This window comes from Haliotis asinina, chromosome 5, assembly GCF_037392515.1.
Source record: "Haliotis asinina isolate JCU_RB_2024 chromosome 5, JCU_Hal_asi_v2, whole genome shotgun sequence".
NCBI lineage: Eukaryota > Metazoa > Mollusca > Gastropoda > Lepetellida > Haliotidae > Haliotis > Haliotis asinina.
This window is the reverse complement of record NC_090284.1, coordinates 72,210,045-72,224,323: the sequence shown is the minus strand read 5'-3', so window position 1 is coordinate 72,224,323 and position 14,279 is coordinate 72,210,045. Positions and strand designations below refer to the sequence as shown.

At 41.2% G+C, this 14,279-nt stretch overlaps 1 protein-coding gene across 4 annotated transcripts in view; it reads right to left on the bottom strand.

Moving 5' to 3' along the window:
* LOC137285205 (unconventional myosin-XV-like) overlaps positions 1 to 14,279 on the bottom strand; it is a 116,593-nt gene that overhangs the window by 15,562 nt on the left and 86,752 nt on the right. For 3 of the 4 annotated variants that reach the window (XM_067817470.1, XM_067817471.1, XM_067817468.1), the window contains exons 31-40: positions 13,539 to 14,262; positions 12,140 to 12,230; positions 11,823 to 11,947; positions 9,839 to 11,021; positions 8,922 to 9,184; positions 8,618 to 8,753; positions 8,378 to 8,499; positions 8,155 to 8,270; positions 7,649 to 7,739; positions 2,472 to 2,522 (exon numbers count right to left, since the gene is read on the bottom strand). In XM_067817470.1, coding sequence (XP_067673571.1) covers positions 2,472 to 2,522; positions 7,649 to 7,739; positions 8,155 to 8,270; positions 8,378 to 8,499; positions 8,618 to 8,753; positions 8,922 to 9,184; positions 9,839 to 11,021; positions 11,823 to 11,947; positions 12,140 to 12,230; positions 13,539 to 14,262 — 2,902 coding nt within the window. The remainder of the gene's footprint in view (positions 1 to 2,471; positions 2,523 to 7,648; positions 7,740 to 8,154; positions 8,271 to 8,377; positions 8,500 to 8,617; positions 8,754 to 8,921; positions 9,185 to 9,838; positions 11,022 to 11,822; positions 11,948 to 12,139; positions 12,231 to 13,538; positions 14,263 to 14,279) is intronic. The other variant, XM_067817469.1, reaches the window with a different exon arrangement.

Genomic DNA, 14,279 nt, shown 5'->3' with positions numbered 1-14,279 from the left:
CATGTATTTTTGTGAGCTGACATATGAAAGACTTTTTACACTCTCCAATAACATGCAGCTACTAACGATAGTCTAGGAATTATTGCAGTGTTATAACTGCAAGGCGGAGAACAGAAATCAGTTTGTCACTTCAAGCACATATTGTTGCAAAGTTATGAAATGGTAGAGCAAAACAAATAGTGTAATCCAATATGAACCTCAAAGAAAAATAAATGACCTCAGCGTCAAGTTAAATGAATATATGGGTCATTAGACAGAATCTGATAGCGGGCCTAACAGAGTAACATTTACATCATACTGACTCAACAAGATGACTGTGTGTGTGAGAATGGGTGCCTTGAGTGTTACCTCAGTAGGGTGGGAAGGAAGCTGAAAGTGCGGCAAGTGATTGACATCTAACACATTAGCTTAACCCTGGGCTGACACACCAAGGCTAACACAGGGAGCTGAGGGAGTAACATTAGGCTGGACCAAGATGTGACTACAGAAAGTCCTTGTTTATGTACATGATAACAACATCCGTTAAGGTCCGGGGTAGAATAGGCCTCACCAACCCATGCTTGCCATAACAGGCGACTATGCTTGTCGTAAGAGGTGACTTATGGGATCAGATGGTCAGGCTCGCTGACTTGGTGGACACATCATTGGTTCCCAGTGCACAGATTGATGCTCATGTTCTTGATCACTGGACTGTCTGGTCCAGACTTGACTATTTACAGACAGCAGCCATATAGCTGGAATATTGCTGAGTGTGGCATAAAACTAAACTCACACACTACATCACAAAAATCATTAACTAGGCTAAACCATTACTGTAGCACCATGCTGGTAGTATTTCATGGTCTGCAGATTTTGCTGAAGCAGCCTTTTATTAACTGGTTTATAGTTCTATGGCATAAACTTCGAATGTAAAAAGCAATTTAACTTAAATTTTGTAGATATGGACTATTATTGAAAGCTTGGTAATAGATAACTGACTGGGATATTTGTGGGATTTTCTTTTGAGAAGGTATTATTCACCATTTCAGCAATGATGCAGAAATCTTGTATGTTGTCTGTATCACCTGACTGTATATGTACATAGAGTGTTTAGTACAGTAATGTGTGTACTTCTGTAGAGACTTGCTTCTCTATACAGTGTTCATTGTTGCCAGCGACTAACAACAAATTCATATATTTTGTAAATTGACAGTTGCATCAATATTGTATTATGACTACTATATCCTTTTCTTTTTCCAAAAGATCAACAATAGTGGGCACTAAATGAACTGTAGACAAATCTGAAAAAAACCATGACAAAGAGGCACCACACACATTCTGAACACTCTCATTAAACATAAGCATTTCACACAAAGTTAGTATGAGTATTTCGCCATGCTGTGGAAGACATGGGCCTATCACAGATCACAGATCAGTTTAGAGGAATACTCTCTATACTAACTGACCATATGATATCACTGACTGAAGTCTTATCTTGTACAGTGTGTAGCTTGGCCAGGCAGCTGTTAGAACAGCTGTATTGTGAGAAATGGTTTGTTGTTTCAGTCAATACACTGACAAGGAAAGCAAAAGGCCTCCTAGACATGGCACTGCTGTGATATAGCTGGAAGTAGATGATGAGCTAAGGACAGACGAACACACGGTGGCCAGCGGCAGTATTAGTGCAGTCCCGTCACACAACTTATAGATGGACAATATTTCAAAGTAAACAAACACACATGGTTAAGCAAAGATATCATGAACACTCACCATCTTTTTTTTTATGAAAAAGATTATGAAAGATGTTTGAGATGACAAGAGATTTCAGTCATATTTATACAGTCAATGTGAAACTTTACTGTCTAAAACTGAGGAGAGGAAGGCTATGAAATCTCAGTTTGCAAGTGACTTTGAGAACTTTGTCTTGTCTATGGCGAGTTGTGAATGTGGATGGGTGTGGGTGTGGGTGTGGGTTGGTTGTGGGTGTGGGTGCGGGTGCGGGTGCGGGTTTTGGTTTTGGTTTGGGTGCGGGTGCGGGTGCGGGTGTGGGTGCAGGAGAGGGAGAGGAATTGTGATTGTGAGTGTGAGTGGGTTGGGCCAGAGTGCATGTGATTGTGGAGGTAGTATGGGAATGGGAGGGGTAACAGGTGTGGGGAAGGGCATGGGTGTGGGCACTGGATTGGGTGTGGATGGGAGAAATAAATTATTGCATGGGAGTTTCATAATGAACAGCTGTCTCAATTTATGAAATGAAAAGAAGCATGAAACCATATATCAACAGTACTCTGAAGTTTGGTATATTTCTCTCACAATAAAACAACTCCAAATCTATAGTACCTGCATCTATCTGCTGTGATAAAAAATACATGTAACTGTAAAAGCAGGCACCATGCAACACCCGGATCCCACACATGGCTACTTATCCTGCTGTAAAGACAACCAGAAAACAAGACTTGTTTCACATCTAGAAGCTGGAGGAATGCCAGACTTACCTTCTCACTCTCTTGGCAGAACTTGTCAACCATATCCTTCATCTGGCGTGCCTGGAAGACAAGAGACAAATTAAACACACCTGTAGTCTAACATGTGTTATTAATTGCCAACACACAACTGTAAACTATGTCTTCTGTCACATGAACATGATGGCCTTCCGGGGCAGTCTAACCATAAAACAAGCCAGACATGGATCACACGACATTGCTCCACTGATATCATTTCTCTCCTAATGATTCCCCACATCTGAATCTAGATGAGATCTATGTAGGGTTTAACGCACTGATGACAGGGCCCAAATGTTGAACACACAGTGCCTGGTGTAACAATGATGCTGGGATTGAAGCCTCACTTGGTGAAAGCTGCTCACATTTATCAAGAAGGGTCTCAAATGTTATCCAAAATGGCCACACGAATAACAAAAAATGACTTCACATATGATTATCAGTCTCACACAATAAACAAAGATTTGAACCAACCATAAGTATTCAAACGCAATGTAGATCCCTATATACACAAGTACATATTCAGAAGAATAGGAACAAACACAAATATCACATAAGGCTGTAAAAGAAACTCCCCTCCCCACAAACAAACAACCTTACACAGTTTCTTCATTAAGCTGTTAAAGGATCTGGAACAGATCTTGTGAATCATCAATACAAGAAATGGAAACAAATCAGTACAAGTAACTGCTTAAGTTTTGAACTGATTCACTTGATATTTACACAAATAATTACACACACAATACTATCTCCCAAACAACTGATTCACCTGTTAGTTTAGAGTCCTGTACATGCACAGCTGGCAATGGAGTGGAATAACCATTCACAAATAAAAACTGCTGAACTTCCTGACACTGCGGTAATAAATGTGGCAGCCTGACACAGTGGATGTGACACAGCAGCATTGCATCTGTAACCAACACCTGTAGCTTGGGCTGAGACACTTTAGTTGTCAGGCTTCATTGGGAGATACAACTCAGTGAAGCAACTAGCATACACCAGCTTCTCCAGTAGATACAACACAGTGCAGTAATCAGTAGTATACACCGGCTCCCCAGGTGATACAACACAGTAAAGTAACCAGTATACACTGCCTCCCAAAGGATACCACAGTGAGGTAACCAGTTTACCCACGCTTCTCCAGGAGATACACCACAGTGAAGTAATCAGCATACACAGCTACCCAAAGAGATACAACACAGTGAAGTAACCAGTGTACATCAGCTTCACATGGAGATACAACACAGTGAGGTAACCAGTATACACTGGCTTCCCATGAAGATACAACACAGTGAGGTACCCAGAAAACACCGGGTTTTCCAGGAGATACACCACAGTGAAGTAATCAGCATACACAGCTACCCAAAGAGATACAACACAGTGAAGTAACCAGTATACACCGGCTTCCCATGGAGATACAACGCAGTGAGGTAACCAGTATACACTGGCTTCCCCAGTAGATACAATACAGTGAAGTAACCAGAAAACACCGGGTTTTCCAGGAGATACACCACAGTGAAGTAACCAGTATACAGCTAGACCAGGAGATACAACACAATGAAGTAACCAATTTACAATGGCTTCCCCAGCAGATACAAAGAGTTTAATACACAAGCGAGTGTCTCATATTGTTTTTACAAATATTTTCTGACACAAGTTTCATAAAAACAGTATGACACACTCGCGAGTGTGTTAAGTTCTTTATTATCCATTTGTATCTAACTTTTAATTTCTAAACAACTAAGTTCACATAAAATGACATAAAGGTCAAGGTCACGTAAGAATACAGGGATACGGCACTATGGACATAAACTCCTTGTGTAATGCTATTAAGTAAAGAGTGTAACATTTTGTCAAAGATACTCTTGCACAAAGGCATAAAAAAACCCATTTTGAATTGAAATTTAATCTTTATCAACTTAAGTAACTGTAAGAATTGTATAACTGGAAACATTGTTAATGGGAAAGTTATTCGTCGTCAGAAGGGTCACTGAGAGGAGAGCGAGCAACACGGCGACAGTTTGTAACGGCTTGGTGACACTCACTGCCATAGAAAACTTGTCAATTTTGATGTGGAATGTCCCCCTGTTTATTGGACCTCCGAAGATAGTGTGAACAACATCACTAGACAAGGCTTTACTTGTGTTTGTGTATGACATGCAATGGGATGTTAGATTTATTTCAGATAAACTGCCGATGACGGAACAATTGAAGACGCGCAACGTGAGCATGGAAACATGGCAGGCTGATTTCCTGTTGAAGACAACAGATTTCCCACTTTCCCAGTGTTGTGCATCAGAAAGGCGTAAATAATTGTTCATACTCTGTACATATTTATGTCCAGACACTTGCATGATTTGCGTTTGAGCTATGTTATTGTCTTGCAACTTATGAATCAAATGTTTGCGGGCACTGTGATTAGTTAGCCGTTTGTCGCCAGTGATGTGTGCTCCCCTTGTCGTTATCGAACCAAGTTTATTTTTACTTTTCTTGAAATCTCATATCAATAAACACGGTGTGTGAAAAATTGTTTGTTTGTAACGTTTTGTATTTGATAGCATTTCATTGGTTTGTTCTCGTAGTAGCGAGACTGAACATTTGTTGTAAATTTGTTTATTACATGTGTGCAAGATATGATGTTTATGTACGCGGTTATGTTTCACTGTTTGGATAATAAAACACAGTGAAGTAACCAGTATACCCTGGCTGCTCCAATAGATACAATACAGTGAAGCAGGGAGACTATATATAGAGGGAGAAGAAACTCCCCGAAAAGCCCCCTGAATGCATGACATGGGTTGTTATGAAACCAGTGTAGTCAATATGGCGGCAACTTAGTATTTAAGATTGAGCCCGGTTTATTTTCAACAGCTGATTAAATTCGCTGAGTGTTGTGACAACTGGAAACCTACATATTGAAGATACGTGAACTATTTTGTAAGTCAAATAATTGATATTAGTGTCAATATTAGGACAGTAGATTTGTAGTAAAGTTTCAAGTCAGTATGTTACAGCTCACTGGCTTCCATTCATGATTCACTGCTAAGACAGACTAAATTGTGTTGATATAAACTTCTTTCACACATTCGTTTAAGTTTTAGAAGGGAAACATACCTTTAGTTGCAAGGCATTTGCAAATAATAGTGAGTTTTATGCCTTAAAGAATGTTAGGGTGTATTTGTGGTGCATGAAAAATATGACATATTGCTGATCTGATCTGATCTGATCCGCCATTGATGCTTGTGATGCTTGAGGGTTATAGTTCTAAAAGTTCTTTTTTTCTTGTTAATCTTATTACTTGACAAAACTGGAAAGGTGTTTACAATGCATTGTGGTTGTTTTAAACATTCTGGTTTTGAGGGGTGAGTGACAGTGTCAGTTAACATTTTGTTAATGTCCATGCAATTCCCCACATGCAGATATTTGAATTAATTATTAATGAAAACAAAAATGTTTCAAAGTAGATTTTTAAAAAAAGGAATGCTGATGATAACAAGTGTTCTAGCAACACTTTTGCATTCTTTAACATGGATGGCCGTGATGTATCATTTATTCTTTCATTCATTCACATATGTACTTCTTTCTTTTAATTTTTTCTATCTTTCATCCACATAACATTCTTGCTCTTAATTCGTAATTCATTAATTCATTGTAAAATTCCCACTTATACAATAAACCGGCTGAAGTTCTGTTAGACATAGCTGAAGTTGAGCTGGGAATGAACCAAATCACTGTGTGCGTTGGAACATGATGAGGCACACTTCATTTAGTATAACTGGTAAAGAAAGCAAGGGAGTGACCTATCCCTGTTGTAGATTATCCCTGCGTGAAGTAAATAGTGTATGTATACCGCTTCTCAAAGAGATACACCACAGTGAAATAAGAAGTATGCACCACTTCCCCAGGCGATACATCACAGTGAAGTAACCAGTATACCCTGGCTTCCCCTGGAGATAAAACACAGTGAAGTAACCAGTACACATCGCTTCCCCAAGAGATACAACGCAGTGAAGTAATCAGGAGATACCACACACAGAAGTAACCAGTATACCCTGGTTCCCCAGGAGATAGCACACAGTGAGGTAACCAGTATAAATAGCTTCTCCAGTATATACAACACTGTGAAAAAACCAGCATACATCGCTTCTCTAGGAGACACAGTGCAGTAACCAGTATACACTGACTGCCACAGAAGATGAAGCACAGTGAAGTAACTAGTATATCCCTCCAGAAGATACAACACAGTGAGGTAAGCAGTATACCCCGATTCTCAAGGAGATATAACACAGTGAAATAATGAATGTACACTGACTGCCACAGAAGATAGAACACAATGAAGTAACCAGTATATACCAGTTTCCCCAGTTCATACAACACAGTGAAGGAACCAGTATACCCCAATTCTCAAGGAGATATAACACAGTGAAATAATGAATATACACTGACTGCCACAGAAGATAGAACACAATGAAGTAACCAGTATATACCAGTTTCCCCAGTTCATACAATACAGTGAAGTAACCAGTATACCCCAATTCTCAAGGAGATATAACACAGTGAAATAATGAATATACACTGACTGCCACAGAAGATAGAACACAATGAAGTAACCAGTATATACCAGTTTCCCCAGTTCATACAACACAGTGAAGGAACCAGTATACACTGGTTCTTTAAGGAGACACAAGACAGTGAAGTAACCAATTGATAATACCCAGTTCCCCAGTAGATACAACACAGTGAAGTAACCAGTATATCCTGGATTCTCCAGAAGCTACAACACAGTATACAATGGTTCCTCCGAAAGATACAGCACAGTGAAGTAACCAGTATATCCTGGATTCTCCAGAAGCTACAACACAGTATACAATGGTTCCTCCGAAAGATACAGCACAGTGAAGTAACCAGTATATCCTGGATTCTCCAGAAGCTACAACACAGTATACAATGGCTCCTCCAATAGATACAGCACAGTGAAGTAACCAGTGCACAACAACTTCTCCAGTATATACAACAGGTATCCAGTATATTGAGGCTTCCCAAGGGGAAGGGGATGACGATGATCACTGACCAATCATAATATCCACTATTGGCAACAACTTGGAATGTTGCACTTAGAACTACTGATGTTGTGTGGCTTTACTATCTGAGACTGTGTAACTTTCACCTACCCGAGGTGTGAAGAACATGATGGACTTGGTCTTGAGGTTGAGCTGCATGGTCGTACTACTTGGCATCACAGTATCAACCACATCGCCAAACCTGTAGCACAAGAGATTACAGATGAACTTCATTACACAGCAAGGACAGATTCAAATACATTCACACAGGGTTCAATTGATTTACTTGAAGAAGTACTCTGAATAAAACAAAGTATTTGCTCATTATTGATGAGCAAATGATCACAAATGTATGTATCTCCACTTGTAGTACTGTAGTGTAAGTGTCGACATAACACAAAAGTGAAATCAGTCCACTGATAATGACATATGCTTTGGTGTAGAAAACATGTATTCTAACTACAAATACTTATATTAAACCACAGAATAGGAAACTGTTAAGAAACTAAGCATTGTTCCATCCTATTTGATTCACAGGCAAAAATAATCATGGCAAATTCTGAGAGAGTGGCATACAGTGTCACTATAAACTCTTAGATTTCTAGGATTTTACAAACCTGATTTCCTCAATGACGGACAGATGGTCATCCATGAAAGCCCTCTCCCTGTTAATCAATCTCAAGCCACTGTGACTCACACCGAGATACTTCACACCTGTGTAGTGACCGCTGGACTGGAAGGAAACACAGAGTGTTAGGCACCTGGTATCATGGCCATGACAGAAACAGAGTATTGAGGCGGTTGATATTTTCATGTAGGCATTTATGAAGGTAAACTTACAGCAACTGGGAAGAGCCTGCAGAAATAACATGGCCACTCCTTGGCAGTGTCAATGATGATCTTCTTGACTTGGTTGGAGACGTCCTTGGTGATGTAGTTGTCCTTGGTTATCCCCTGGGCCTCTGGAAACAGAAACACCACAGTCACTCACATGCATCTAAGTGTGTCACAAACATACCTTCACACACACAAAGCCCATGACAATGTATTGTCAGTAATTTCATGTACTAGGTTACATACCAAGATGACTCTTCATCTTGACTCTGTCGTCCTTGGCGATGCGAATACAGCCGTTGTTGTAGACATCTTTCACAATCTGGCAGAACAGCAGGTGTAGTGCTAGTGGCTTGTCCAGTCTCTCAGACGGCCAGAACACCTGCAATATGGACACCATATTTGAATTGTGAAGGTCTCGGTCTTAAATGAGTGTTAACCAGTCAAGAGTGTGAGTGATAAGTGTCCATAGTAGACAGGATGTCTGGATTAAGAAGGTGCATTGGGTTTCCCTGTAACTGATTGTTGCACATGTAGCCTCAGTACGTACCTCCTTCCTGATGTGTAGAGTCCAAGGAACACGGTTGTATGCCAGGAAGAATGTCTTGTTCTGTGGGTACAGCTCTGTGATTGCTCTCTCAAGGGCAGCATAGTCAATCTGCGGCTTCGGCTCCTCAATTGTTGTGTTGTACACTGGTGATGTCCTGGCTGCTACCTCTACTGTCTGTGTTGTGGTCTCTGTGATGGTGGTGGTGATGTTGGCCGTCACCTTCCTCTTGGGTGGGGGGCGGGAGGGGAGAGGGGGAGCATCACCTGCAGACAATGCATGCAATTTATTGGCTAGAAATATCAATGGTCATAAAGCTCTTATTGAAAACAAGGTACATAAACTGTTCAGTCATAAAGGGGGATAGTTTATGGATGGCAAATTTTGTAATATGATGTTAAAATATACTGCAAAACATTGCTTTCTTCATACTACAGATGCTGACATCCATAAAGTTTGACCCTTTATGTGTATCACTTCTAAAGGCCAAGCAAAGAGTGTATTAAATTGTAAATCACAAGCCTGCCACTTTTCAATAATTCTTGAACATCATAGAGATCTTTATCTGAGGATCATCAACCCTGACATGTGTCACATGCAACAGGGTTTGAGCATACTCACTTAGACACTGCAGATTGACTCTGAGCAACCAAGAGCCAGGCATGGTAGCAACAGTCAGGGTTTGAACCACTGACCTTCCATTCGCTGTGTATGCTCTATCAACTAAAACATTTAGCACAAGAGAAAATGTATTTGGGGGTCCAGCCAGTGACTTATTTGATACAAGTCACAATGTCCCACTCAGGAGAATACAGGCTCATGATGTTAGTCAATGGATTGTCTGACCCAAACACTTATATCTACAGACAGGCATTACATATTTGTAAAAGTTAATGGTTGTGTGAGAAGAATGTTCTTACCTTGAGGTGGTGGTGGAGGAGGAGGAGGAGGCGGTGGTGGTACTGGCATGGTTGTTGATGATGTCTTGGTGGACTTGAGGGTGTCTGTTGTCTGGGTTGCCTCTGCCATCACCTTGGGTTTTGTTTCTTCCTTTTTAGCAGCTCCGCCTCCTCCAAGTTTGCTCTCCAGTAGCTTCATGGTGCTGGCATGGGTATCAACCAAGGATTTGGTCTTTTTCAGTGGTGGTTTACTTTCATCATCAGGTTTCTTCAGGATGGACTTAGGCCTTGTTTCATCAACTTTTGTTTCTACCTTGACAGGTGTCTTCTTACCTCCATACCTGTTTTCCAAGTTAGTGCTCACTTTCTCGTCTATGAGCAGTTTGCCCACTTCTCGTTGATACTTCTCCTCTGTCTCTTTCACTGGTGGCCACACAATGTTGCCAACGCGGATACGAATAGTCTTTGTTTTGTCATTGGATGAAATAATTTTTGGAGGTGGAGGAGGGGGAGGCGGTGGTGGAGGAGGAGCGGGGCTGGCTGTCTGCTGGTGTACAACAGGAAGAGGAGATGGAGTGTCAGCAAACTGTTCTGGAGGAGGAGGAGGAGGAGGAGGTTGAGGAGGTTGAGGTGGTTGAGGTGGTTGAGAAGGTTGTGATGGTGGAGATGTTGCCTGTTGATCAGCTTCTTGTCGGCTAGTTTCTATTCCTACAATGCCAACCTGCTTGTTGGCACCACCAGCTGCCTGTGTAGTGATTGTATACCTGGGTGGCTGATGGGTCTGCCCTTCAAATTTGCTCTTCTGGAAGGCAACCTTTTTACCAGGCACAGGAGAAGAAGTATCACTAGAAACACCATACCCACGGTTTCTCTGGCCTGGGAACTGACTGCCAGTGGCAATTGGCTGGCCAGTCTCTGGGTGTATGCCTGATGGTGTGGCGGAAGGAAGTGCTGACCCAAAACTAGGGGCAGGGCTGATAATGGGTGTGGGGGTCACCTTGATCTGCTGTAGCTGCTGCTTCAACAACTCCTGTTCAATGCTCTGCTTTAACAGCTTGTTCTGAAGTTCTTGTTGTGCAAGTGCTGCACGCAGAGCAGAGGTTTGTTGTTGCTGGGACAGAACAGGCTGTTGCTGCTGTTGCTGTAGGGCAGCCTGGAGTATAGCTTGCTGTTGCTGCTGCTGTTCTTGTTGCCGCTGTGCTTGCTGCAATAATGAAATTTGATATGTATGATCCCTTCATTATCGGCAAAACGTTTTCAATCACATGAGTGTTTACTTGCACTGTTGGGGCACTTGAATAATATACAGAATGGAAACTTGACCAGAGTTTAACCTATGTTATATCAACATGAGCCTCAGTTTGTAGAACAGTTTGTATTTAATATGAGGGACAACAAGGTGATATTCATCTTATCATCTCAGAATTTTCTTCTATCCATTTCAGTCTGTAAACCATAATAACATTCACCTGAGTGTAAACAGTAGATCCTTCAGCAGAAAGATTTGTCATGTCATTGTGACAGTTGATCACAGTAACCAACGATGTCAATAGTTTCCAGAATATTATTATGAATTTCAATCGAGCAGTATATCCTTGGAATGCATCTTTTGATACCAAATATATCAACACACATTGATAAATGCATTTAATGATGAGTGTTGATCTGTTTGATAGAGATACCGGAGTGGGATTCTCTTTAACAACCAAGACTTAATCTCCCAGATAATATCCTTATCCCCACTGTTTCCTGGGGCAACTAGTCAGGAATAATAAATGGAATTATCTCTAGTTCAAAATGCACTAGTGCTGATCAGCTTGGAACCAAAACTTCATCATTTTCCACAACAAATCAACGTTATGAATCTCAACTTACAAAGGTCTCATTTCAATTCTTCTAAAAGGCACATTATGTATTGTTGCACCTGAAAATATTATTCCCTCATGGAATGACATAACTACTGAAATCTGTTTCCAAGTTACATTCTACCAAGATATGTACTCACCATGTAGGCCTGTAACACAGCCTGTTGTTGCTGCTGTTGATTGATTACTTGCTGCTGTGCTAGAACCTGCTGCTGTGCTTGTTGCTGAGCAAGCACCTGCTGGGCCACTAGTTGCTGAACTGGGTCTGTGGGCAAAGCAGTGGAGAGCAGCTGCTTAAGGTATCATTTCTTCTTAGACAGGAGGCATTAAACATTCAACATATTAGTCTTTATTATGACAAAACAAATGACTGACTAAGAAAGATTCTTTGTTTCCCTAACTTCAAACATATCTGCTTCAATTTAATGAAATGTGTTCATAGTTCTTCAGCTCATACCTGTGGCACCAAGTCCAACTCCTAAGCCAATGTTTGGGGTGATGGGTGTTGTTGGTGGCAGACCTAGGCCAATCTGCCCAGAAGGCTGCTGCTACAACAGACAGGAAGAACACACATGCACTGTTGCAAATAACTGAATGCACTCACATTTCAGTACAATACGTAAACCTGCTACAATACGTAAACCTGCTACACTCATGACAAGATGGTGGGTGCATTCTACACAATAGGCTATATTGTTGACAACAAGGGAAGCATTCTACACAATAAACTATATTGTTGACAAGATGGTGGATGAGTTGTTTCAAGGGCATGTAGAAGTTGGTGGAATCAAACTAAAATGATTTATGGTTCAACTTCTTTATTATACAAGGTCACAACGTTTCGAGACAGATTCTAGTCTCTTCTTCACTTCCTAGTTCTCTAGTCTAGTCTTCTCTTACCTACCCAATGCATGGAATTACCTTATCCTCAGTGACTAACCTCTATCTAAACATCTTTACCTGTAACTCGTCAACCTAATCAATAGAAGCCTGCACGCCAATCAGTTAAGCCAATCAGTTAAGCCTGTACATCAGTAGACTAGGAACTGTCTTTGACCTTGTATAATAAAGAAGTTGAACCATAAATCATTTTTAGTAAGAGGGCGGATGCTTTCTACACAATTGGCAATACTGTTGACAAGATGGTGGGTGCATTCTATACAATAGGCTACACTCTCAACAAGATGGTGAGTGGATTTTACACAATAGGCTACACTCTTAACAAGATGGTGGGTGCAACCAACACAGTAGGCTACACTCTTAACAAGATGATGAGTGGATTCTGCACAATAGGCTACACTCTTAACAAGATGAGTGGATTCTACACAATAGGCTACACTCTTAACAAGATGATGAGTGGATTCTACACAATAGGCTACACTCTTAACAAGATGATGAGTGGATTCTACACAATAGGCTACAGTCTTAACAAGATGAGTGGATTCTACACAATAGGCTACACTCTTAACAAGATGAGTGGATTCTACACAATAGGCTACACTCTTAACAAGATGATGAGCGGATTCTACACAATAGGCTACACTCTTAACAAGATGATGAGTGGATTCTACACAATAGGCTACAGTCTTAACAAGATGAGTGGATTCTACACAAAAGGCTACACTCTTAACAAGATGATGAGTGGATTTTACACAATAGGCTACAGTCTTTACAAGATGGTGGGTGCATTCTACTCTATAGGCTATACTGTAGCCAAATGTGGGAAGTATTAGTATAGTAGGTCATACAGTTGACAACAGTGTTATCAGAGTCGCTCCTGAGCTTCCCCTGAGAATCCCTAGCTCCTTCAATGAGAGTCCCTCCCAAGAATCCCTTGAGAACCACTCTTTGCCTACCTGCTGTGTTGTGAGGCCAGGGATACCCTTCCCTCCTCCTTTGATCCTCTGCTCTAGAGAGCGTCCATCACTGAGGTCATCCTGGACCTCATTGAACAGAGCATCATTGAACACATCGTCCACCCAGTTGGACCAGGCAGACTGACCATCAGACAGATCTGAAGCTACTGACCTCCGATCAAACACTTTGTCCTTGCGACTTATTTGATCAGCAACACCTGATTTGTTCCTGGCATTCCCTTTGTTTGACTTGACATATCGAGTGTTGAGCTTGCTTTGTGAAAGATCACCATTAGTATCTGTGTATATTTTTGCATCGCCATTCTGAGCGCGATATCGATCGTTAAGCTTGTTTTCTGCAAGATCAATGTCACTTTCAACTTCAAGAATGGTTGTGATTTCCCCATTTGACAATCCATTTGAAACATGGCCATTGGCTAATGGCGGTGCTGGTGCCCGCCGTTTGTTGTAGCGAACATTTAGCTTGCTCTCTGACAATCCACTTTCCAAAATTTCTGTTGGTCGTTGGTTGAGGACACTTGTCATAGAGAAATTGAGGTTTTCTGTGGTTCCATTTTGAACAATTGTTTTTGATGTTGATGTTGAGCGATGTTTGCTGATATCTGACACATGTCCAGAGGATGGTTGTGGGAAGTCTCGTTTGATCATCTGGGGCAGAGAGCCAATTACAACCATCAGGCGATCCCGGTCAGGGTTGTGGGCACTGCAATATACACACAA